The 25,829-nt window shown below is 40.7% G+C and overlaps 1 protein-coding gene across 2 annotated transcripts in view; it reads left to right on the top strand.

Annotated features, from left to right (window-relative positions):
• sh3pxd2ab (SH3 and PX domains 2Ab) overlaps positions 1-25,074 on the top strand; it is a 228,941-nt gene extending 203,867 nt beyond the window's left edge. Inside the window, exons 9-14 of one of the 2 annotated variants that reach the window (XM_061911589.1) lie at positions 4,500-4,583; positions 16,793-16,910; positions 16,978-17,300; positions 20,251-20,300; positions 21,752-21,871; positions 21,951-25,074. In XM_061911589.1, the coding sequence (XP_061767573.1) occupies positions 4,500-4,583; positions 16,793-16,910; positions 16,978-17,300; positions 20,251-20,300; positions 21,752-21,871; positions 21,951-23,858 (2,603 nt within the window). In that variant the 3' untranslated portion in view covers positions 23,859-25,074. The remainder of the gene's footprint in view (positions 1-4,499; positions 4,584-16,792; positions 16,911-16,977; positions 17,301-20,250; positions 20,301-21,751; positions 21,872-21,950) is intronic. The other variant, XM_061911591.1, reaches the window with a different exon arrangement.
• The last annotated feature ends 755 nt before the right edge of the window (positions 25,075-25,829 follow it).

Genomic DNA, 25,829 nt, shown 5'->3' with positions numbered 1-25,829 from the left:
AAGAAAAAATGAGTGATTTAAAAAAAAATAGAGGCAGAACTCGTGAATGAGAACAGCCAGCTGAAGCTCAACCGAGGCTCATTTGAGTGTTTTGCTGTTACTGTTATAATACTGTTTTGCACTTTTATTGCACTATTATTGACCGAATGTCATTTATTTTTACCCTCACCTCGGTTATTGTTTTTACTGGCGTTGGTGTCGGTTTGTTTGTTTTGGATGTCAAAGTTTTTGGATCCCTCAAGATTTTTGATAAGCTGTTTGGCGGAGTGTTGCTTATCAGTTTGTTTATTAATAAACGTACAAAAAGTCAACTTGACTGATTGTCATTGAGGTTGTAGTACATCGGGATCCCCAACCATCGCTTATATTTATAGATTTTTTAATTATTTTTTTCGGTCTTGAACGTGAGTGTGAATGTTGTCTGTCTATCTGTGTTGGCCCTGCGATGAAGTGGCGACTTGTCCAGGGTGTACCCTGCCTTCCGCCCGATTGTAGCTGAGATAGGCGCCAGCGCCCCCCGCGACCCCGAAAGGGAATAAGCGGTAGAAAATGGATGGATGGATGGAAATTTCATTCAAGGTGGCATTAAAAAGGTCTTAAAAAGTCTTAAATTTGACTTGCTGAAAACTGCGGTGGCCCCCAGGTAAATAGAGTTTGAGACCCCTGCTTTAAGTCCTCATAATTAAATTTTTATCTCATGACACAGGATTCTAGCGGGAACTCTCATTCAACCCTTCTTCGATTACGCTTGCACCTCCTGGTACCCCAGCACCTCCAAAACCCTCAAATCTAGACTCCAAACATCCCAGAATAAGCTAGTCCGGTTACTTTTAGACCTCCACCCCAGATCACACCTCAATCCAACCCACTTCTCCAAAGTGGGCTGGCTCAGGGTGGAGGACAGAGTAAAACAACTTGCACTGAGCCTGGTCTATAAAATCCGCTACACCTCCTTGATGCCGAAGTACAATGACCGCCATAACCACAACACCAGGGGGAGCTCCACAAACCACGTTAAACCCAGATTCCGATCTAACAAAGGTCTTAACTCATTCTCTTTCTATGCCACATCAATGTGGAATGCACTCCCAACTGGTATAAAAATATATTCCTTCAAAACCGCTCTAAAACAACACCTCCAGGCAACTTCAACACATTACTAATACCCTCCTCCATTCACATCCCATCTCCCCGGATTATAAACAACTCAAATGTACTTCTAATGTATATACTTGTTCTTATGCTATCTGAACTCACTATGTTCTCTGCTGGCTGTACATATCCTACTAAGTCAGACCTACACTGTTTCAATGTCCACATTTCTCTGTTGATGCAATTGTTGATGACTGAAATTCTGATATCAACCAAAGCTCCTCAACCCACCCCCCGGATTGTAAATAATGTAAATAATTAGGGATGCACCGAAATGAAAATTTGTGACCGAAGCCGAAGCCGAATAAAACTTAAACGCTCGGCCGAAGGCCGAATACTGAATACCGAATAATGAATGCAGTTTTTCACACTTTTTTTAATATTGCATAAATAGCCTAGAATAAATATTTAGACATGTTTTTCAAATAAAGTCATTTTTTATTGAATATTGACATTTTTTTAAATATTCCAGTAGCCTTTGCTTTTCAAAACAAGCACAAAGTTTTTCATTTATATTAGGCCTTCAAACAAAACATGCATTCCAAAAAAAAAAAAATAAAGTGCATTAAAGTGGATAAACCCACAACAAATGAATTATTGTCCTTTTAGCAAAAGTCTGCTTAGCCACAGTAGATATGCTAATAATGTAAACAGAAGGCTCAAGTAAATCTCAATTAAGTGTATGCTTGTAACCTCATACACTTATACAGGTAGCCTACACAACAGGCTAATAATGTAAACAGAAGGCTTAAGTAAATCTCAATTAAGTGTGTGCTTGTAACCTCATACACTTACACAGGTAGCCTACACAACAGGCTAATAATGTAAACAGAGGCCCCACTAAATCTCAATAAGTGTGTGCTTGTAACCTCATACACTTATACAGGTATCCTACACAACAGGCTAATAATGTAAACAGAGGCCCCACTAAATCTCAATAAGTGTGTGCTTGTAACCTCATACACTTACACAGGTAGCCTACACAACAGGCTAATAATGTAAACAGAGGCCCCACTAAATCTCAATTAAGTGTATGCTTGTAACCTCATACACTTATACAGGTAGCCTACACAACAGGCTAATAATGTAAACAGAAGGCTTAAGTAAATCTCAATTAAGTGTGTGCTTGTAACCTCATACACTTACACAGGTAGCCTACACAACAGGCTAATAATGTAAACAGAGGCCCCACTAAATCTCAATTAAGTGTGTGCTTGTAACCTCATACACTTATACAGGTACACAACATATCCCAACGTCACCGCGTCACTGCACGTTGGTTGATTGCGTCACCGCGTCACTGCACGTTGGTTGATTGCGTCACCGCGTCAAAAAATTGCGTCACACGCCACTATTCGGCCTTGTTCTTAACTCATTCCACCGAAGGCCGAATGTGGCTTTTTTTTTGCCATATTCGGCCGAATATATTCGGTTACCGATTAATCGGTGCATCCCTATAAATAATTCAATGTACATACTATGATGATTAACTTGTGTGATGGCTGTATTATGTTGATAGTATATATTTGTTCCACGTCCCAAGAGCTAGCTTCTGTAACCGAGGATCAGACCGCCAAGTGCACCGCCTTCGGCTGCCGCTTAGCTCACATTGCACCCGACCTCTATGGCCTATGGGTCCATGTTTTGTCTTCTTCATAGAGGTCTTCGAGCTCCTCTTTGTCTGATCCCTCACCTAGAACCTGTTTGCCTTGGGAGACCCTACCAGGGGGCATTAAGCCCCCGGACAACATAGCTCCTAGGATCATTGGGACACGCAAACTCCTCTACCACGATAAGGTGGCAGCCCGGAAAAGGGTGGAGTGCCATCTCCGGGTTGGGGAGGAGACCCTGCCCCAAGTGGAGGAGTTCAAGTACCTAGGAGTCTTGTTCACGAGTGGGGGAAGAGTGGATCGTGAGATCGACAAGCGGATCGGTGCGGCGTCTTCAGTAATGCGGACGTTGTACCGATCCGTTGTGGTGAAGAAGGAGCTGAGCCGGAAGGCAAAGCTCTCAATTTACCGGTCGATCTACGTTCCCATCCTCACCTATGGTCATGAGCTTTGGGTCATGACCGAAAGGATAAGATCACGGGTACAAGCGGCCGAAATGAGTTTGGGTCTCTCCCTTAGAGATAGGGTGAGAAGCTCTGCCATCCGGGAGGAACTCAAAGTAAAGCCGCTGCTCCTTCACATCGAGAGGAGCCAGATGAGGTGGTTCGGGCATCTGGTCAGGATGCCACCCGAACGCGTGTTTAGGGCACGTCCAACCGGTAGGAGGCCACGGGGAAGACCCAGGACACGTTGGGAAGACTATGTCTCCCGGCTGGCCTGGGAACGACTCAGGATCCCCCGGGAAGAGCTAGACGAAGTGGCTGGGGAAAGGGAAGTCTGGGTTTCCCTGCCTCGGATAAGCAGAAGAAGATGGATGGATGGATGGATATATATTTGTACCATGAATTGATTAACGACTTGGGCTTCATGGTGGCAGAGGGGTTAGTGCGTCTGCCTCACAATACGAAGGTCCTGCAGTCGTGGGTTCAAATCCAGGCTCGGGATCTTTCTGTGTGGAGTTTGCATGTTCTCCCCGTGAATGCGTGGGTTCCCTCCGGGTACTCCGGCTTCCTCCCACCTCCAAAGACATGCACCTGGGGATAGGTTGATTGGCAACACTAAAAATGGCCCTAGTGTGTGAATGTGAGTGTGAATGTTGTCTGTCTATCTGTGTTGGCCCTGCGATGAGGTGGCGACTTGTCCAGGGTGTACCCCGCCTTCTGCCCGATTGTAGCTGAGATAGGCGCCAGCGCCCCCCCGCGACCCCCAAAAGGGAATAAGCGGTAGAAAATGGATGGATGGATGGATTGGGGTGTTACCATTTAGTGGTCAATTGTAGGGAATATGTACTGAACTGTGCAATCTACTAATAAAAGTATCAATCAATCAATCAATCAATCACTATCTGTATGTAATATGGCTTTTAATTTTCTGCCGCTCCTTACCGGTTTTGTTTTTGTATTTTTGGTCCAATATGGCTCTTTGAATATTTCGGGCTGCCGACCCCTGTTTTAAGATGTCGGCTGGTTCGGCGCCGTGTTGTAGTTCCTGTGGCAGCCATGTGCGGCCCAGATGCTCCAACATGACAGGATGAGGAAACCATGCTCATAACCTCCCAATTAAAAGTCAGAGAGAAGATGTCTTCATTTAACGCTTCACCCGTGTCCTCATCCCAGTCTGACCTGCTCTCCCACGTGCCGCTAACAACAACAACAACATGTCTTCCATCTGTGTGTTTCCCGCTTAACCTTTTTGTTTGTTGACGAGCACGCGCTCCACCTTTTGTGTTTTCGTCAGTCACTAAGCGACACAAGGCGCACCTGAAGAGGCTGGACCGCAGATGGACGCTGGGCGGTGTCGTCAGCCGGCAGCAGAGCGCAGGTGAAGTGACTTAACCTGCCTCCCCTGTCATGTGACCTCATTCTTGCTGTTCATTTCGCCCCGCTAACCACTAACTGTCTTTCTCACCCGATCACACTTTATTTTCAGTATATTCACCCTCATTTTCGGACCATTGGGCGCATCGGAGTAAAAGGCGCATTGCCGATGAGCGGGTCTATTTTCATACAAACCCCGTTTCCATATGTGTTGGGAAATTGTGTTCGATGTAAATATAAACGGAATATAATGATTTGCAAATCCTTTTCAACCCATATTCACTACAAAGACAACATATTTGATGTTCAAACTCCTAAACTTAATTTTTTTTTTTTGCAAATAATAATTAACTTAGAATTCCATGGCTGCAACACGTGCCAAAGTAGTTGGGAAAGGGCATGTTCACCACTGTGTTACATCACCTTTTCTTTTAACAACACTCAATAAACGTTTGGGAACTGAGAAAACTAATTGTTGAAGCTTCTTGCTTTATGTAAAGCTTCAGTCGTTCATCAGTCCGGAATGTCCGCTGTTGTGATCCGATTCCCGGATCACATCTTTTGTCTGTTTTTGAGTCCTTGTTTGTGTTTTGATCATTAATTTTAGACTCTTCCTGTTCTGAGTTTTGCACTTCCGGTTTTATCTCGTTGCCATGGTTTCTCATTTGTTCAACCTGCTATGTTTTTCGACGCACACCTGACGGCAATTGCTTACTTTAGTATTTAAGACTGTTTTCTACCTCAGTTCGGTCTTGGCTCATGGTTTTCTCTGCTTTGTCGGTTCTGTGCTAAGTTACGCCTTTGCTTCTGTGCGCTTGACACTTACTTGGACTCTCGTGCTAGCTATTAGCTTTAGCTTTTTGTGCGCTCTGGCACGCCTTTACTTCGCTGTTTGTTTAAGTGTTCTTTTATTTTTTTGTATAATAAATCAGATTCACACCCGCAATCCTGCCTGTCTGGTCCCACTGCATCCTGAGGTGATATCTCCGCGCATCACAATTGCGTTTTGAAGGTGACACTTTGCTGTCGTATTTTACGCTTCATAATGTGCCACACATTTTCGATTGCAGACGGGCCAGGAAAATACCCGCACTCTTTTGCTACGAAACCACGTAGCTTGGAATTGTCTTGCTGAAATAAGCAGGGGCGTCCATGATAACGTTGGTTGGATGTTCCCGGATCACATCATTAGTCTGTTTTGTGAGTCCTTTTTGGTGTTTGGATTATTTTTGAACTCTTCCGATCCCTTAGTTTGTGTGTGCGCTTCCTGTTTTGGTTACCATGGTTTCTTATTTGTCCCAGCTGCTATGCTTTTTACACACACCCGATGGCAATTGTTACGTTAGTATTTAAGCCGGCATTCTTCCTCAGTTCGTCCTTGGTTCGTCATTTTCTACATGCAACAGTCACTTTGGTTTCTCTAAGTCTGTATTTGTTTGCTAAGTTTCACCTTAACTTCCGGGCGTTCGGCACGCGCTTTATGGACTGTTTGGACTCTCTGATAATTTTAGCATTAGCTTCCTGTGCATAGGCACGCCATTTCTTTTCTGTTTTGTACAACTGTTCTTTTACCTTTTTGTATTAAAGTCAGCTCTTACCTGCTATCCCTGCCTTGTCCTGGTCCTGTTGCATCTAGGGGTGACAACTCACGCACCAATATGCGTTCCGACAGGATGACAACATATGTTGCTCCAAAACCTGTATGGACCTTTCAGCATTAATATTGCCTTCACAGATGTGTAAGTTACCCATGCCTTGGGCACTAATACACCCAAGTACCATCATAGATGTTGGCTTTTGAACTTTGCCCCTAAAACAATCCGGATGGTTGTTCCGGAGGACACCGCATCCACAGTTTCCAAATATATTTTGAAATGTGGACTCGTCAGACCACAGAACACTTTTTCACTTTGCATCAGTCCATCTTAGCCGGTGGTGTTTCTGGGTGTTGTTGATAAATTGGTTTTGCTAATAATACACCCCCATACCATCATAGATGCTGGCTTTTGAACTTCGCGCCTATAACAATCCGGATGGTTATTTTCCTCTTTGTTCCGGAGGACACCACGTCCACAGTTTCCAAATATAATTTGAAATGTGGACTCGACAGACCACGGAACACCTTTCCACTTTGCATCAGTCCATCTTAGATGAACTCGGGCCCAGCGAAGCCGGCGGCGTTCCTTGGTGTTGTTGATAAATGGGTTTTGCTTTGCATAGCAGAGTTTTAACTTGCACTTACAGATGTAGCGACCAACTGTAGTTACTGACACTGGTTTTTTGAAGTGTTCCTGAGCCCATGTGGTGATATCCTTTACACACTGATGTCTGTTTTTGATGCAGTACCGCCTGAGGGATCAATGGTCTTTAATATCATCGCTTACGTGCAGTGATTTCTCCAGATTCTCTGAACCTTTTGATGATTTTACGGACTGTAGATGGTAAAATCCCTAAATTCCTTGCAATAGCTTGCTAAGAAATGTTGTTCTAAAACTGTTCGACAATTTGCTTACAAAGTGGTGACCCTCACCCCATCCTTGTTTGTGAATTACTTAGAAAACATGATCCGCTGCTCGGATCATGGCATATTCTAGTTTGTGTTCTGTTTTGTATAACATCCTGTTAGTGTTTTGTCTTCCTTAGTTCCTGGTGGCACTTCCTGTTTTGTTCCGCTTCCATAGCAACGTATTATTGTCACCTGCCTTGTGTTTTGTACGCGCACCTGCCTCCTAATTTCTGTCCTTATTTAAGCGAGCCTTCTTCGTTCATTCGTTCTCGCAGTCTAAACAACTTGCTTCAATGCAACAGGTGACGTCGCTATTCCCGATCGTGGTAAAGAGACTATTTGTGATACTTGTTAGCTTCCACGCTGTTCCGTCCTTTGTTTATTTCCCAAGCTCACATGCTAGCGCCTTGTGTTCTTCCTAGCTCAAATGCTAGTTCTGTTGGTTTTGTTTGTAGTGCCCCTGTGCAAGTATTTCTGTTCTTAGCTTGTTTTGTAGTTAAATAAATCATGTTTCTTACCTTCACGCTGTGTCCATCCATTCTGCCTGCATCCACGAGAGAACGCAACCACACCTACGATGCCAGCCAAACGTCACACTTAGCATTTCATGGAAGCTGCTTTTATACCCAACCATGGCACCCACCTGTTCCCAATTAGCCTGTTCACCTGTGGGATGTTCCAAATAAGTGTTTGATGAGAATTTCTCAACTTTATCAGTATTTATTGCCACCTTTCCCAACTTCTTTGTCACGTGTTGCTAGCATCAAATTCTAAAGTTAATGATTATTTGCAACAACAACAAAAAATGTTTATCAGTTTGAACATCAAATATGTTGTCTTTGTAGCATATTCAACTGAATATGGGTTGAAAAGGATTTGCAAATCATTGTATTCCGTTTGTATTTACATCAAACACAATTTCCCAACTCATATGGAAACAGGGTTGGTACAAAAGGATGACCAAATTATAAGGCGCATTAAAGGGGTCATATTATGATTTTTTTTTAATCACTTCTCACTTCTTTTGTGGTCTACATCAGCCGGATTTATTCACACCACTGCTTCCCACGTTTTGCATTGGACTTGGTGACTTAGATAGCTGCCCGGCCATGGAAACCCATGTACGTGGGCTAATTGGAAGGTCACATGAAGTTTGGAGCACTGTAGCAACTGCAGAAAGTATTTGCACTATGCTGACCTCTCTGTCGGTTTACGTGGTCCACCACTTGGTGGCTGAGTTGCTGTTGTTCCCAAACTCTTCACTTTTCTTATACAGTAATAAAGTTGACTTTGGAATATTTAGATTTAGGAGCAAGGGAATTTCAGGACTGGATTTGTTGCTCAAATGGCATCCTGTGACAGTTCCACGCTGGAAATCACTGAAAGCGGCCCATTCGTTCACAAATGTTTGTAGAAACAGTCTCCGTGCCTACGTGCCAAATTTGATACACCGGGCCAAGTGATTAGGACACCTGATTGTCATCATTTGGATGGGTGGCTAAATACTTTTGGCAATATTGTGTAGCTCATGAAAAAACAAGAGGTTTTTGTTCTTTTCATTAGAAGTCACTTTAATTATATAATGATAATAATTAGGGATGGCCCAATCCAGGTTTTTGCACTTCCGGTCCGATACCGATACTAGCCGATACTGGCCTATCCGAGCATGTATTAAAGTTTAAAGTTATTTAGACTACTTAGTTGTCAGATTCATGTTGAAAAGGGTTTTACTACTTTGAATAACAACTAGGTGAGTTTGAATAATACACAATGGTTGTGTTGGCCCTGCGATGAGGTGGCGACTTGTCCAGGGTGTACCCCGCCTTCCGCCCGATTGTAGCTGAGATAGGTGCCAGCGCCCCCCGCGACCCCGAAAGGGAATAAGCGGTAGAAAATGGATGGATGGTAACAAGAAACTGACCTGTTTATTCAAGGATAAACACAAAATAGACCAAATTATACATGACAAACAGAAATGGAATCATTAAACAGTAAAAAGTCAACAGTATAAAGTGCAAATAATGCTTTTGTGCCAGAAAATGCGGTTTGGAAATTAAGGAGCAGCAGAAAAGTGGAATGTATTATTTAAATCGGTGCATTGGAAAACACGGACCGTAATTTTTTAAAAACTGGATCTGGATCGGCATTTTCCCATGCCTTACTGATACGCATTTTTTGGCAAATATCGGCGGCCGATCCGATCCGATCCAAATATCGGTTCAGGACAACCCTAATAATAATAAAATATTGAGCTTATTGGGTCGGGTTTGGAACTGGTGTGATGCTGGACCACGGTCTGTTCACACTGCGCTCTGGAAGTTCCAGGAATGTAGACACTTTATCTCATGTTTACATCTCATTGTGCTACATGCCAATGTTTTAAGGGGGATTAAACGAGATGGGGTACACATTCTTTCCGAAGTGGGACCCCCACCCAGACACACTGAAAAACAAGATGTTGTTGTTATTTTCATTGGAAGTCACTTTAATTATATAACAGTACTAAAATATTGAACTTATTAGGTCAGGTTTGTGATGCTGGACCAGGCTCTGGAAGTGTTTGTGTTTGCTCAGGCACATGAACGATGAGAGGGAACGTTGCTTGGAAGTCAACCAGGGTCAGAGAGCACAAAACACAGAGTGAGATGTTCTACCTCTTGTGAGAAACACAAATGCATCAAATGACTTAACACATTAAAATGACTAGTAAAATGAGGTGGCGATTTGTCCAGGGTGTACCCCGCCTTCCACCGGATTGTAGCTGAGATAGGCACCAGTGCCCCCCGCGACCCTAAAGGGAATAAACGGTAGAAAATGGATGGATGGACAACCAACTTCTAAAACACATAAAATGACTCCTAAGAGATGCACAGTGATGTCTAAAACATAAATTACTCCTAAAACACGTAACAAGACTCCTAAAACACATAATAAGTCTCCTAAAACACGTAAAAAGACTCCTAAAACACGTAAAAAGACCTCTAAAACACCTAACAAGACTCCTAAAACACGTGAAAAGACTCCTAAAACACGTAAAAAGACTCCTAAAACACGTAAAAAGACTCCTAAAACACGTGAAAAGACTCCTAAAACACGTAACAAGACTCCTAAAACACATAATAAGTCTCCTAAAACACGTAAAAAGACTCCTAAAACCCGTAAAAAGACCTCTAAAACACCTAACAAGACTCCTAAAACACGTGAAAAGACTCCTAAAACACATGAAAAGACTCCTAAAACACGTAAAAAGACTCCTAAAACACGTGAAAAGACTCCTAAAACACGTAAAAAGACTCCTAAAACACATAATAAGACTCCTAAAACACGTAAAAAGACTCCTAAAACCCGTAAAAAGACCTCTAAAACACCTAACAAGACTCCTAAAACACGTGAAAAGACTCCTAAAACACGTAAAAAGACTCCTAAAACAAATGAAAAGACTCCTAAAACACGTAAAGACTCCTAAATCATGTAACAAGACTCCTAAAACACGTAAAAAGACTCCTAAAACACATGAAAAGACTCCTAAAACACGTAAAAAGACTCCTAAAACACGTGAAAAGACTCCTAAAACACGTAAAAAGACTCCTAAAACATGTAACAAGACTCCTTAAACACGTAAAAAGACTCCTAAAACTAGTAAAAAGACTCCTAAAACACATAATAAGACTCCTAAAACATTAAAAAGACTCCTAAAACACGTAACAAGACTCCTAAAACACGCAAAAAGACTCCTAAAACTAGTAAAAAGACTCCTAAAACACATAATAAGACTCCTAAAACACGTGAAAAGACTCCTAAAACACGTAAAAAGACTCCTAAAACACATAATGACTCCTAAAACACATAATGAGACTCCTAAAACACGTAAAAAGACTCCTAAAACTAGTAAAAAGACTCCTAAAACACATAATAAGACTCCTAAAACATTAAAAAGACTCCTAAAACACGTAACAAGACTCCTAAAACACGTAAAAAGACTCCTAAAACAAGTAAAAAGACTCCTAAAACACGTAAAAAGACTCCTAAAACACATAATGACTCCTAAAACACATAATAAGACTCCTAAAACACGTAACAAGACTCCTGAAAAACATAAAAAGACTCCTAAAACACGTAACAAGACTCCTAAAATACATAATAAGACTCCTAAAACACGTAACAAGACTCCTAAAACACGTAAAAAGACTCCTAAAACACGTAAAAAGACTCCTAAAATACATAATAAAACTCCTAAAACACGTAAAAAGACACCCCTAAAAAACGTAAAAAAGACTCTTAAAACGCGTAATAAGACTCCTAAAAAACGTAAAGAGACTCCTAAAAGACGTATAAAGACTCTTAAAACGCGTAATAAGACTCCTAAAACTTGTATAAGGACTCCTAAAACACGTAAACAGACTCTTAAAACGTGTAATAAGACTCCTAAAACACGTAAAAAGACTCCTAAAACACATAAAAAGACTTAAAACACGTAAAAAGACTCCTAAAACAAGTAACAAGACTCCTAAAACATATAATAATACTTCTGAAATACATAAAAAGACTCCTAAAACACGTAAAAAGACTCTTAAAACGCGTAATAATACTCCTAAAACACGTAAAGACTCCTAAAACACGTAAAAAGATTCCTAAAACACATAAAAAGACTCCTAAAACACGTAAACAGACTCTTAAAACGCTTAACAAGACTCCTAAAACACGTAAAAAGACTCCTACAACACGTAAAAATACTCTTAAAACACGTAAAAAGACTCCTACAACACGTAAAAATACTCTTAAAACAGGTAACAAGACTCTTAAAACACTTAAAAGACTCCTAAAACACGTAACAAGACTCCTAAAATACATAAGAAGACTCCTAAAACACGTAATAAGACTCCTAAAACACGTAAAAAGACTCCTAAAACACGTAAACAGACTCTTAAAACGCATAACAAGACACCTAAAACATGTAAAAAGACTCCTAAAACACGTAAAAACACTCCTAAAACACGTAAAAAGACTCCTAAAACACGTAAAAACACTCCTAAAACACATAACAAGACTCCTAAAATACATAATAAAACTCCTAAAACATGTAAAAAGACTCCTAAAACACGTAAAAAGACTCTTAAAACGCGTAATAAGACTCCTAAAACACGTAAAAAACTCCCAAAACACGTAAACAGACTCTTAAAACGCGTAATAAGACTACTAAAACACGTAAAAAGACTCCTAAAACACGTAACAAGACTCCCAAAACACGTAAGAAGACTCCTAAAACACATAATAAGACACCTAAAACATGTAAAAAGACTCCTAAAACACGTAAAAAGACTCTTAAAACGTGTAATAAGACTCCCAAAACAGGTAAAAAGACTCTTAAAACGCATAATAAGACTCGTAAAACATGTAAAAAGACTCCTAAAACACGTAAAAACACTCCTAAAACATGTAAAAAGACTCCTAAAACACGTAAAAACACTCCTAAAACACATAACAAGACTCCTAAAATACATAATAAAACTCCTAAAACACGTAAAAAGACTCCTAAAACACGTAAAAAGACTCTTAAAACGCGTAATAAGACTCCTAAAACACGTAAAAAACTCCCAAAACACGTAAACAGACTCTTAAAACGCGTAATAAGACTACTAAAACACGTAAAAAGACTCCTAAAACACGTAACAAGACTCCCAAAACACGTAAGAAGACTCCTAAAACACATAATAAGACACCTAAAACATGTAAAAAGACACCTAAAACACGTAAAAAGACTCTTAAAACGTGTAATAAGACTCCCAAAACAGGTAAAAAGACTCTTACAACGCATAATAAGACTCGTAAAACATGTAAAAAGACTCCTAAAACACGTAAAAACACTCCTAAAACACGTAAAAAGACTCCTAAAACACGTAAAAAGACTCCTAAAACACATAACAAGACTCCTAAAATACATAATAAAACTCCTAAAACACGTAAAAAGACTCCTAAAACACGTAAAAAGACTCTTAAAACGCGTAATAAGACTCCTAAAACACGTAAAAAACTCCCAAAACACGTAAACAGACTCTTAAAACGCGTAATAAGACTACTAAAACACGTAAAAAGACTCCTAAAACACGTAAAAAGACTCTTAATACGCGTAAAAAGACTCCTAAAACACGTAACAAGACTCCTAAAACACGTAAGAAGACTCCTAAAACACATAATAAGACACCTAAAACATGTAAAAAGACTCCTAAAACACGTAAAAAGACTCTTAAAACGTGTAATAAGACTCCCAAAACAGGTAAAAAGACTCTTAAAACGCATAATAAGACTCGTAAAACATGTAAAAAGACTCCTAAAACACGTAAAAAGACTCTTAAAACACGTAGAAAGACTCCCAAGACACGTAAAAAGACTCCTAAAACACGTAAAAAGACTCTTAAAACACATAGAAAGACTCCCAAGACACGTAAAAAGACTCCTAAAACACGTAACAAGAGTCCTAAAATACATAATAAAACTCCTAAAACACGTAAAAAGACTCTTAAAACACGTAAAAAGACTCTTAAAACGCGTAATAAGACTCCTAAAACACGTAAAAAACTCCCAAAACACGTAAACAGACTCTTAAAACGCATAATAAGACTCGTAAAACATGTAAAAAGACTCCTAAAACACGTAAAAAGACTCTTAAAACACGTAGAAAGACTCCCAAGACACGTAAAAAGACTCCTAAAACACGTAAAAAGACTCTTAAAACACATAGAAAGACTCCCAAGACACGTAAAAAGACTCCTAAAACACGTAACAAGAATCCTAAAATACATAATAAAACTCCTAAAACACGTAAAAATACTCCTAAAATACGCATAAAGACTCTTAAAACGCGTAATAAGACTCCTAAAACACGTAAAAAGACTCCTAAAATACGCATAAAGACTCTTAAAACGCGTAAAAAGACTCTTAAAACACGTAAAAAGACTCTTAAAACACGTAAAAAGACTCCTAAAACACGTAAAAAGACTCTTAAAACACGTAAAAAGACTCTTAAAACACGTAAAAAGACTCCTAAAACACGTAAAAAGACTCTTAAAACACGTAAAAAGACTCCTAAAACACATAAAGACTCCTAAAACAAGTAACAAGACTCCTAAAACATATAATACTTCTAAAAGACGTAAAATACTCCTAAAACACATAAAAAGACTCCTGAAACAAATGAAAAACAGCATGATGTGTTAGCATCCTTTGTGAGCACATACTGTAGACTTGGTTGCCTTGTAGGTGAACAGTGAACGTGAATGGAAGACCTGAAGAATAAAAGACCAGATTATGTTCCACTTTGGAGGTTCCACTGCATAACTATAATGACAAAAAATACCCTGCTCTTCCACCCGATAGTGAGGCTTGTGACGGCCATTTTTGGCTGGAGTTCCAGCAACCAAATATGGTTTGAAAATATCTAAGTAGGCCAGGGAGAGTCGGGGTTGAATCAACTCCGGCTCACAATCGCTGCAAGAAGGTTACAAAAACGTCTTTGTTCCAGCGTTCAAACAGTGCCAGAAACTATTGTCCCAACAACTGCAGCCCACGCACTGTTGAGCAAAACACAGCGGAAGGCTTTATGCTGCCTTCAAACGCCACGCCGAGGCAAATTGTGAGCAGAATTGACTTCCAAGATTACCCTCCAAGATGGTTTCTATCAAAGCCGGCATGAAGGAGGAGTGAGGACAGGCTGTTGGGTTCAGCCTCGCTTTTTTTTTTTTTTTCCCAGCAGCGTCCTAGGAGTACTAGGAGTAGTTTCCATCCTTGGACTGCTTTAGAAAAAAAGGGGGGGTGCTCGCGACCATTTTGCTGACTCCACCAGAACGAAGTCAAACATGTTGTGGTTAACAAAACATCTGATTCAGAGTTTCCCCTCGTCGCTCGGCTGGATTATTGTTCGAAAGGACTCGGGAGAGGGAAAACGTTTCACCAGCTCGCGCGCACTAAAACCCCCCGGAAGGCCAGAAAAGAACACTTCCTTCCAATCTTGGGAAACAAAAAAGACGAGGAAAAAGCAAAGTGATTTACCGTATTTCCTTGAATTGCCGCCGGGGCGCTAATTAATTTAAAACCTCTTCTCACTCCGGCGCTTACCAAAGGCATGCGGTAAATTTAGGCCTGCGCTTAAAATGTTTAGTGTGATGTAAGGATACCATCATGAAAAGCGCATTTAATAAAAAAACCCTAATATGGTCTTACCTTTACTTATAAATGAAGTCCATGCGCAGCTCCTTCTGATCAAAAGCATCGATAACTTGTTTATAGAAGTCTTCCTTATCTTTCTTCAGTTTTAAAAGTCTCTCTGCCTCGATGGAGATCTTCCTTTATTACCTCCTGCTTCGATTGAAAGCCCAGTGTAGAAAACGGTTTTATTTTAGATATGTAATCCTCCATGTTAAAAGTGCAAGCGAGAGGAATAAATAAACGATGGCGGCTCACTCTTGCTGCTTGTTGTCACTTCTTCTGCAGCCGAGTAGTGGCAAGAAGGATCACTAGTGCCCTCTACCACCAGGAAGCGGGAGTAATTTAATGACTCATATTTGACACACGCGACTACGGTATATTAATAAAACATAGCTGCTTACTGTTCTTTTTAGCATATTCAACAGCTTGGACCTTAAATCCTACTGAATAGCTCTTAATCTTCTTCCCTTTATGCGATTTCAAATGATTGAAATCAGCCTCCTCCATTTTGAAAATGATGACAGGTGAAGTGTCACTCCTGACGTGACGAGTTTGACCCGGTGGAAATTCTAGACATGCGCTAATAAAAGTAATATGTTGCGAAAGGAGTTTGACCCATCGTTAATCCTGAGCCGACGGTAATGCTAAGCATGCGCTAATTATTTTGCCGAATGAGTCTGACCCGGCAATAATTCTAGGCAGATGCATACTATGTATATATATATATGTATATATATATATATATATACATATATATATATACATATATATATATGTAGGAGTGTTCAAAACAACATGGAATAACCACAACGCCTCCTTTAGAAACCAGACTTTGCGGAATTCTACAGAACTCAGCAAACACATTTGGAACCTCAAAGACAATAATGTTGAATATTCAATAACATGGCAAATTCTTGCATCCAGCACACCTTACAACAGTGGTAATAAAAGATGCAACCTATGCTTAAAAGAGAAACTGTTTATTATATATCATCCAGACCTGTCATCCCTCAACAAGCGCAGTGAAATCATTTCAACATGCCGCCATGGACGGAAACACCTCCTAGGTAACACATGAGCCAATCACCACACCCTACGCCTGCCTGTACCCACCCACTCTGTGCTCTATATAAACCATTGTATGTGAATGCTTCCATTAAAATCTACTGATGATTGAGGGAACCCCTCATGAAACACTTCTGTAGAGATGAAGTAGCCTTGTGATTTTTCCCACACCTACACATATATGTATATATATATCTTAATTAGATTATCCAGAGAATATTGCTCGATACCGTGGTAGAGCGCAATATATGCATGTGTGGGAAAAATCCCAAGACTACTTCGTCTCTACAGAACTGTTTCATGAGGGGTTCCCAAATCTCCTGACGATTGAGTGAACCCCCTCATGAAACAGTTCTGTAGAGATGAATGTTTTCTGGGGAATTAACTGAGATGGGGTGCAAATTCTTAGCTAAAATGTGTTTTTGTTTTGTGTTCCACAGAAGAGACGTACATCACAGTGCAACCTTACACCAGCCAGGGAAAAGATGAAATAGCGTTCGAGAAGGGCGTGACCGTGGAAGTGATCCAGAAGAACCTGGAAGGATGGTGGTTCATCAGGTGGGCCTCCCAGCAGGACTTTCCCCGAGCAGCCTGTGATGCATCCTGTGTGCCGCTTGCTCGGCAGGTACCAGGACAAAGAGGGCTGGGCTCCGGCGTCTTACCTCAAGAAGATGAAGGAGGACCTTTCCCCGCGGAAGAAGACGGCGACGGGCCCGGTGGAGATCATCGGCAACATCATGGAGATCAGCACCCTGCTCAACAAAAAAGCCCCGGGCGAGAGGGATGCGGACGGAGTCTCGGAGGGTCCACAGGCGGCACGGACGGAGATCAGCTCGCCGGTGCTGTGTTCTGACTCCAGCCCTGTTGGTGGCGCTCAGGAGGGCAAAGGAAGAGCAGAGCAGGCCTCGCCGGCTGTGGCCCGTATCGCACCTCATCGAGTGGAGATCGGTCAGTCCCTGTATCGTTATTACTTGTAATGTCACTACACCAGGGGTCACCAACGTGGTGCCCGCGGGCACCAGGTCGCCCGTAAGGACCAGATGAGTTGCCCGCTGGCCTGTTCTAAAAATAGCTCAAATAGCAGCACTTACCAGTGAGCTGCCTCAATTTTTTTAATTGAATTTATTTACTCGCTTTGCTCGACATTTTTAATTCTAAGAGAGACAAAACTCAAATAGAATTTGAAAACCCAAGAAAATATTTTAAAGACTTGGTCTTCACTTGTTTAAATAGATTCATTTATTGTTTTACTTTGCTTCTTATACCTTTCAGAAAGACAATTTTAGAGAAAAAATACAACCTTAAAACTGATTTTAGCATTTTTAAACACATATACCTTTTTACCTTTTAAATTCCTTCCTCTTCTTTCCTGACAATTTTAATCAGTGTTCAAGTAAAAAAAAATGTTTTATTGTAAAGAATAATAAATATATTTTAATTTAATTCTTCATTTTAGCTTCTATTTTTTCAACAAAGAATATTTGTGAAATATTTCTTCAAACTTATTATGATTATAATAAAAAAAAACAATTCTGGCAAATCTAGAAAATCTGTAGAATCAAATTTAAATCTTATTTCAAAGTCTTTTGAATTTCTTTTAAAATTCTGGAAAATGTAGAAGAAATAATGATTTGTCTTTGTTAGAAATATAGCTTGGTCCAATTTGTTATATATTCTATCAAAATGCAGATTGGATTTTAATCCATTCAAAAAATGTCATCAAAATTTAAAAATTAATCTTAATCAGGAAAAATTACTAATGATGTTGCATAAATTATTTTTTTTTATTTTTTCAAAAAGATTCCAATCAGCTAGTTTTTCTCTTCCTTTTTTCGGTTGAATTTTGAATTTTAAAGAGTCGAAATTAAAGAGTCAAAATTTAATTTTCATTTTTTTCCTGTTTTCTCCTCTTTTAAACCGTTCAAATAAGTGTTTTTTCATCATTTACTCTCTACAAAAAACCTTCCGTAAAAGAAAAAAAATGTACGACGGAATGACAGACAGAAATACCCATTTTTTAATATATATAGATTTATTTATTAAAGGTAAATAGAGCAAATTGGCTATTTTTGGCAATTTATTTAAGTGTGTATCACACTGGTAGCCCTTCGCATTAATCAGTACCCAAGAAGTAGCTCTTGGTTTCAAAAAGGTTGCTGACCCCTGCACTACAACCAAGGGATGTCCCCGTACCATTATTTTAGTACTGATTCTGGTACCTAAATGTACTTTTCTAAATAAAGGGCACCACAAAAAATTTAATTATTGGCTTCATTTGAACAAAAAACATGTTTATTATTGTAACTTAGTCCTTAAATAAAATAGACAACTTGTCTTTTAGTAGTAAGTAAACAAACAAAGACTCCTAATTAGTCGTATGCAGTAACATATTGTGTCATTTATACACCTATTATTTTCTACACATTGTGAGGGACAAACTGTAAAAAATAATTATTAATCTACTTGCTCATTTACTGTTAATATCTGCTTATTTTCTGTTTTAACATGTTCTATCTACACTTTTGTTGAAATGTAATAATCACTTATTTTACATTAGTTGTGGATGATACCACACATTTAGGTATGGATCCAATACCAAGTAGTTACAGGATCATACAATAAAATATAATACCTAATAAACCAATACTAATATGGTTAAGAAATACTGATGTAAAGGGTAGGTGTCACACTGTTTTCTGTTTTAACATGTTCTATCTACACTTCTGTTAAAATGTAATAATCACTTATTCTTCTCTTCTTTGATACTTTACATTAGTTTTGGATGATACTACACATTTAGGTATTGATCCGATACCAAGTAGTTACAGGATCGTACAATAAAATATAATACCTAATAAACCAATACTAATATGGTTAAGAAATACCGATGTAAAGGGTAGGTGTCGCACTGTTTTCTGTTTTAACATGTTCTATCTACACTTCTGTTAAAATGTAATAATCACTTATTCTTCTGTTCTTTGATACTTGACATTAGTTTTGGATGATACCACACATTTAGGTATCGATCCGATACCAAGTAGTTACAGGATCAGACATTGGTCATATTCAAAGTCCTCATGTGTCCAGGGACATATTTACTGACTTTATAAACATAATATGAATTAAAAAAGTATATATATATTTTGATGCTAAAAAAATTATCATTGTTTTATCAAATAGATACACTCGTGTACTTGGTATCATTACAGTGGATGTCAGGTGTAGATCCACCCATGGCATTTGTTTACATTGTGACGCCAGTGAGCTATTGTATCCTCCTACGGTGTGTAGTGAAGCATGTTTAGCTGTTCCTCATCCTCCAGTGATAATGATACATGTAAGAATCTCACTTTATTTGTTGCCAAGGAGGCCAGAATTTGTGATTTAGAAGTAGCTACAACACCGCCTGCGTTGTAGTCAGTGTTACGACTTCACCTTAATCTTGAATTTTTACACCAAAATGCGTCCGTTTTCCCTTTTCCGTCCACACACTGTGTCTGCTTGTAAGCACTCTGTGTGTGTGCGATGCCGAACATGCTCCTCCGCTCGTAAAACCAGCAATGTCACCACGTGATGCCGTGCCCGTAAAAAAAAAAAAAAAAAAAAAAAAATGGGGTGGGGACCGGTACTTTTTAGAGGCGGTATAGTACCGAATATGATCGATTAGTACTGGTATACTGTACAACCCTACTACAAACTTTTGTTTACGAAATTGTTTCTAATTCTTTCCAAAAAAAACTATAAAACTAGATATTATCTCATGCTTTTAGTGATTGTGCTTTTTGTTTTGTTGGACATTATAAAAAAAAATGTTTCAATCATTGTTTTCGCTATAAAGTCGCTCTGAAATACAACAAAAAATGTATCAGAATGATTATTTCTCTGTTTTGTTTGGCAGGCTCCCCGGTCCTCAGGCAAAAACCTCCTCCACGCAGGGATGCAACGCTGGTGAGGATACTTTTTACACTTAAATATGTTATATATACTTGATGTAGTATACAAACACTCACTGTCGATATCTCATCAAGAGGTACAACCGCACATGTGCGAACCCCAAAAACACTGAAGTTGTCACGTTGAATAAAAAGAGAATAAAATGATTTGCAAATTCTCCTCAACTTATATTCAATTTAATAGACTGCAAAGACAAAATACTTAACGTTCTCACTGACAAACTTTGTTATTTTTTGCAAATATTAGCTCTTTTGGAAGAGCTGGCACAGGTGGAAAAAAAGACTGAGATAGTTGAGGAATGCTCATTTGTGACTTATTTGGAACATCCCACAGGTGAACAGGCTAATCGGGAAACAGGTGGGTGGCATGATTGGCTATAAAAGCAGCTTCCATGAAATGCTCACTCAAGGACGGGGCCAGGGTCACCCCTTTGTCAACAAATGCCTGAGCAAATTGTTTAAGAACAACATTTCTCAAGCAGCTATTCCAAGGAATTTAGGGATTTCACCATCTACACTCCCTAATATCGTTGAAATATTCAGGGAATCTGGAGAATTCACTGCACATTGAATGCCCATGACCTTCGAACCCTCAGGCTGCACTGCATCAAAAAGCGACATCAGTGTGTAAAGGATATCACCACATGGGCTCAGGAACACTTCAGAAAACCACTGTCAGCAACTACAGTTGGTCGCTACATCTGTATGTGCAAGTTAAAACTCTACTATGCAAAGCGAAAGCCATTTATCAACAACACCCGGAAACGCCGCCGGCTTCGCTGGACCCGAGCTCATCTAAGATGGACTGATGCAAAGTGGAAAAGTCTTCTGTGGTCTGACGAGTCCACATTTTAAATTGTTTTTGGAAACTGTGGTTCCAAAGAGGAAAATAACTATCCAGATTGTTCCAGGGTTAAAGTGTAAAAGGCAGCATTTGTGATGGTATGGGGGTGTACTAGTGGCTAAGGTATGGGTAACTTACACATCTGTGAAGGGCCCGTTAATGCTGAAAGGTACATACAGCTTCTGGAGCAACATATGTTGTTATCGTGGACGCCCCTGCTTATTTCAGCAAGACGATGCCGTTGAAAATGTGTGGAGACTGTTGAACAACTTAAGCTGTACATCAAGCAAGAATGGGAAAGAATTCCACTTCAAAAATGTGTCTCCTCAGTTCCCAAACCTTTACTGAGTGTTTTTATAAGGAAAGGCCATGCAACACACTGGTAAAAATGCCTTTTTTGCAATGTGTTGCTGCCATTCCATTCTAAGTTTTATTTACCATTTACACAAGGTGACAACTTCACCACTTTTTGCTTTTGTAATTAAATCCGTACCAAATGTTTGAACATTCCACATAATAATTGTGTTTCATATTATGTTACCACATGAATCTAAATGATGACATTCTTTAATAAATACAGAATTATCTTCCTGTGTTTGTAGGGCTTTCCTTTGCCCTCACCCCCAGAGCCTCCTACAGTCGAAGCAGAGTACTACACCATTGCAGAGTTCCAGTCTTGCATATCTGATGGGATCAGTTTCAACGGGGGCCAAAAAGCAGATGTAAGGAGCATGCAGTCTTTTACCCGTACTTTCATTTTCATCGGTAACCCTGCGTTTGTTTTGTGGGATTTTATTTTAGGTGATTGAGAAGAACTCTGGAGGATGGTGGTATGTGCAGATAGGCGAGAGGGAGGGCTGGGCTCCGTGTTCCTACATTGATAAACGCAAGAAGCCTAACCTGAACCGTCGGACGAGCACGCTATGCCGCCCCAAAGTTCCACCCCCGGCTCCACCCGCCAAGAAACAAGACTCGGTGGACACGGTCCCGCCCAGCAGCCCTGGTTCTGAAGCTCCGGAGTCCCCCGGGAAGCCTGTGTACGAAGAGCCGGAGTATGATGTTCCGGCTATCGGCGATCTGGATCTGGAGTCTGAGTTTGAGTTTCTGAGGGGCGAAGCTTCCTTGGTGGACGGGAAGAACGAGGACACGTCTTCCGAGAAAGGATCCCAACCGTCCTCAAAACCCTCCCCGGCGTCCTCGCTCCACAGCGCCTCGTTCCGGATGGGGGAGTCGTTCGAAGATGGCCATGAGGCCGAGGGAGAGGAAGAGTGCATCTATGAGAACGATGGCTTTCGGCCCTTCAGGGAGACCCCAGAGAGGCAGTGCAGCCGGGACTCCAACTCCTCCAAGACGAGTTTCTCGTCAGAAACTGGCAAGAAAAACCTCAAATCAGGAGGGTGGAGATCTGCGGCCAACAAACTGAAGATTGACTTGAACGGAAGCCAAAAGTCAGCCAAAAGGGAGGAGGGGTCAGGTTCTAAATCTGCCTCCAATGAGTCGACTCCAGATATGTCCAGACCCAAGAAGGACCAAGAGGAAAGCAAAGCCTTGCCCAACACCAAATCGTCCTCTAAACCAAAACCAGTAGTGAGACCAAAGCCACAGCTGGCTAAGGCGTCCAGTGGAGATAAGATGGACATCAGCACTTTGAGAAGACAGTTGCGGCCCACGGGGCAGCTTAAGAACGGCACTAAAACCAAAGGAGAGGACTCTGAGACCGCATCCGTCGTCTCTTCCGAGGACTCCTTCTCTTCTCAGAGCACGTCCTCAGAATTCTCCTCCAACTATTCCAAAGGCAGCCGGGGAGACTCGGACCTGGAAGGCTGCATTCTCTATCGCACCACCGACCCTTACGAGAAGGTCCAAGAGTCCGAGGTGAGCTTTCCTGCGGGGGTCGAGGTGCTGGTGCTTGAGAAGCAGGAGAGCGGCTGGTGGTATATCCGCTGGGGGGAAGCCGAGGGTTGGGCACCGACGTTCTTCCTAGAGCCCGTGCGGCAACAAGACGACATAGCGGGATCGGAATCTGACGGTACTCCTTCAAAACCCGGAAGCCTCAGTAAGTCCAACAGCCTGGAGAAGAACGAGCAAAGGGTCCAAGCTATGAACAACCTCAACCAAAACCTAAAGAAAGTGATTCCGCCCATTCCTTCCAAACCTCCAGGTGGTTTTTCCATACCGACCGGCTTGTTTGGATCACGAAAACAGAACAGAGCCAAACAGCAGCAGGTTGTCCGTCCCCAGTCTGTCTTCATCTCAGCCCCCATCAGGGATAGTCCGAGCCCGGTCGGCTCTCTCAGGAGAAACGAGTCCCTCAACTCCACCGACCACCCTCGCTCCAGCCCCACTGTGAGACGCAACGCCTCCTTTGGCACGATGCCACGCAGCCTGGCGCCCAACAACATAACGCTGCCTAGCCGGAACCGATCCGGGACCGGCAGCTCCGAATTCTTGGGCGGAAGCTCTCAGAAGAACGCCCTCCCCATGTCCACCGTGAGACCCAAGCCCCACATCATCCACAACAACCTCAGAGAGGTTTACGTCTCCATAGCGGATTACCACGGCGATGAGGAGACCATGGGATTCCCCGAGGGGACCAGTCTGGAGGTTCTTGAGAGAAACCCCAATGGTTGGTGGTACTGCAAGGTGCTGGACAGTGGCAGGCCCAGGAAAGGGTGGGTTCCTTCGAATTACCTCGAGAAAAAGCCTTAGTGTGTGCGGAGCTGGCAGAACTCCGAGCACCAAGACTACTTACTTTTGTTTTGTAAAAGAACCTGAAGAAGTTTGGCCAGGGGTTCAATCGGGAAATTGAAAGAAAAGCAAAGACCGACGTGGAACTAAATGGTTCAGTAGCCCCTTTCACACAGAAACCGAGCTTTTTCCACCTTATTTGCTGTTCTGAACAAAAGCCATGGACACGGAATGGGTCTTGTGCTTCGAAACACAAGACCCGGAACAGGGTCTGTGTGAAAGCTATCTCGCAAATCTTAACATTTGATCAGTTGTAGGTTCTGTATAAAAAGCACAAGTGAATGGATTCACGATATTCAGTTCCAGTTTTAATGCAGCATTTCTAAGAGATCTCTGTGTGAATCAGAATCTGAAGTACTTTATTAATCCCGGAGGGGTAATTGAGATTTTCAGCACAATCCCTTTCAAAATCAGACAAACATTACAGGGAGACAGAACAGGATCGCTGACGGGTCTGCCAACTTCCGGCGCCCCTTACATAAAATGGTGAGAAACAAGTAAATGTTGGGGGGCGGGGAAAGTAAAAAAAAATATTCAGTCTAAAGGCTGGACTCCAGGGAGGGGGTCCAGACTGAGGCCGAGGACAAAAACCCTCATAGCCATTGCACACATAAACAGGTTACATAGAACCAACAAAACTTGCAACAGAGGGGCTAGTGACGGACTGGTCGTCAGAAGGCTGTTGGAGGTCATATGTGTACAACTTTTTCTAGGAAGCATTTAAAGCGTACTGCATGTTTGAAGTGATCCATTATTCTGACAACGCCTCGAGCTTCTTCAACCTAACATTTTTCTTTAGCTGCTGAGTGTTCCTCGCCACTCGGTGCTGTTTGCATGTTTTTATATCCTTCTATTTTGTACCCGGGCGTCACATATCTTAGTCCTTTTCTTTCCCAGCATCTCTCCTCATCACAATTGATCGCAAACGACTTGAAGGTTCAGAAAAACAAAAAAAAGGTCCCGACTTGTATTTATTCATTTCTTGAAATTTCTCATTCGAAGTGGCATATTTTTCCGCCAACTCCATCTGCGCTAACCTTGATCCTGACATTTAAAAAATTTCTGCTGGGCAGTAAATTTGACGATTTAGTCTCACCTGAGGTGCTCACTTGTGTTTGGTGTTTACAAAGCAGCAATAACTCAAGTGCCTGAACATGGAAATAAATGCACTTTTCAATCCTGCTGTCATCTTTCCTTCGTTGTCACACTTTCAACTCTTGCTCTACATTTCACTTGTCATTGACAATGTTTACTTGCTGTTAGGACTCGCTCTTCATAGCCATTTTGGGCGTTATGTTGAAACAAAATCACACTCGGACTAGCTAGCGATGGGCGTGCCAGCTGTTTCTGTAAGAAATGGGTCGTGTGTTCAAGAAGAAAAGCCTACTGCAAAGATGTCCAGGGGCCATTTTCTAACTGTAGCTATTTTTTTAATGGGCTGTCGCTAATCTCATCTTTTTTTTTTTCTTTCTTTTTGGTCCTGTCCAGCTTCTCGGGCAAATCATATAGTTTTTATTTGATTTTATTATTATTATTATTATTATTATTTCCTTCATTTTTTTGGTCCTGTCTAGCTTCTCAGGCAAATCCTATATATATATATTTTTTATTATTATTATTATTATTTTATTATTATTATTATTATTTTTGTTCCTCTCCAGCTTTTCAGGCAAATCATATATTTTTATAGTTTTGTATTATTATTATTTTATTTGTGTTATTATTATTATTATTATTATTATTATTATTATTATTATGGTCCTGTCCAGTTTCTCAGACAAATCATAGCTTTTAATTTTTTATTTTGTTTATTTTATTGGATTATTTTTTTTGGTCCTGTCCAGCTTCTCAGGCAAATCATATATATATATTTAAAGAATTTATATATATATATATATATATATATATATATATATATATTTTTTTTTTTTT

Source organism: Nerophis ophidion, linkage group LG09 (assembly GCF_033978795.1).
Source record: "Nerophis ophidion isolate RoL-2023_Sa linkage group LG09, RoL_Noph_v1.0, whole genome shotgun sequence".
NCBI classification, from domain to species: Eukaryota; Metazoa; Chordata; class Actinopteri; order Syngnathiformes; family Syngnathidae; genus Nerophis; species Nerophis ophidion.
This window is presented reverse-complemented; position numbering and strand designations above follow the sequence as displayed.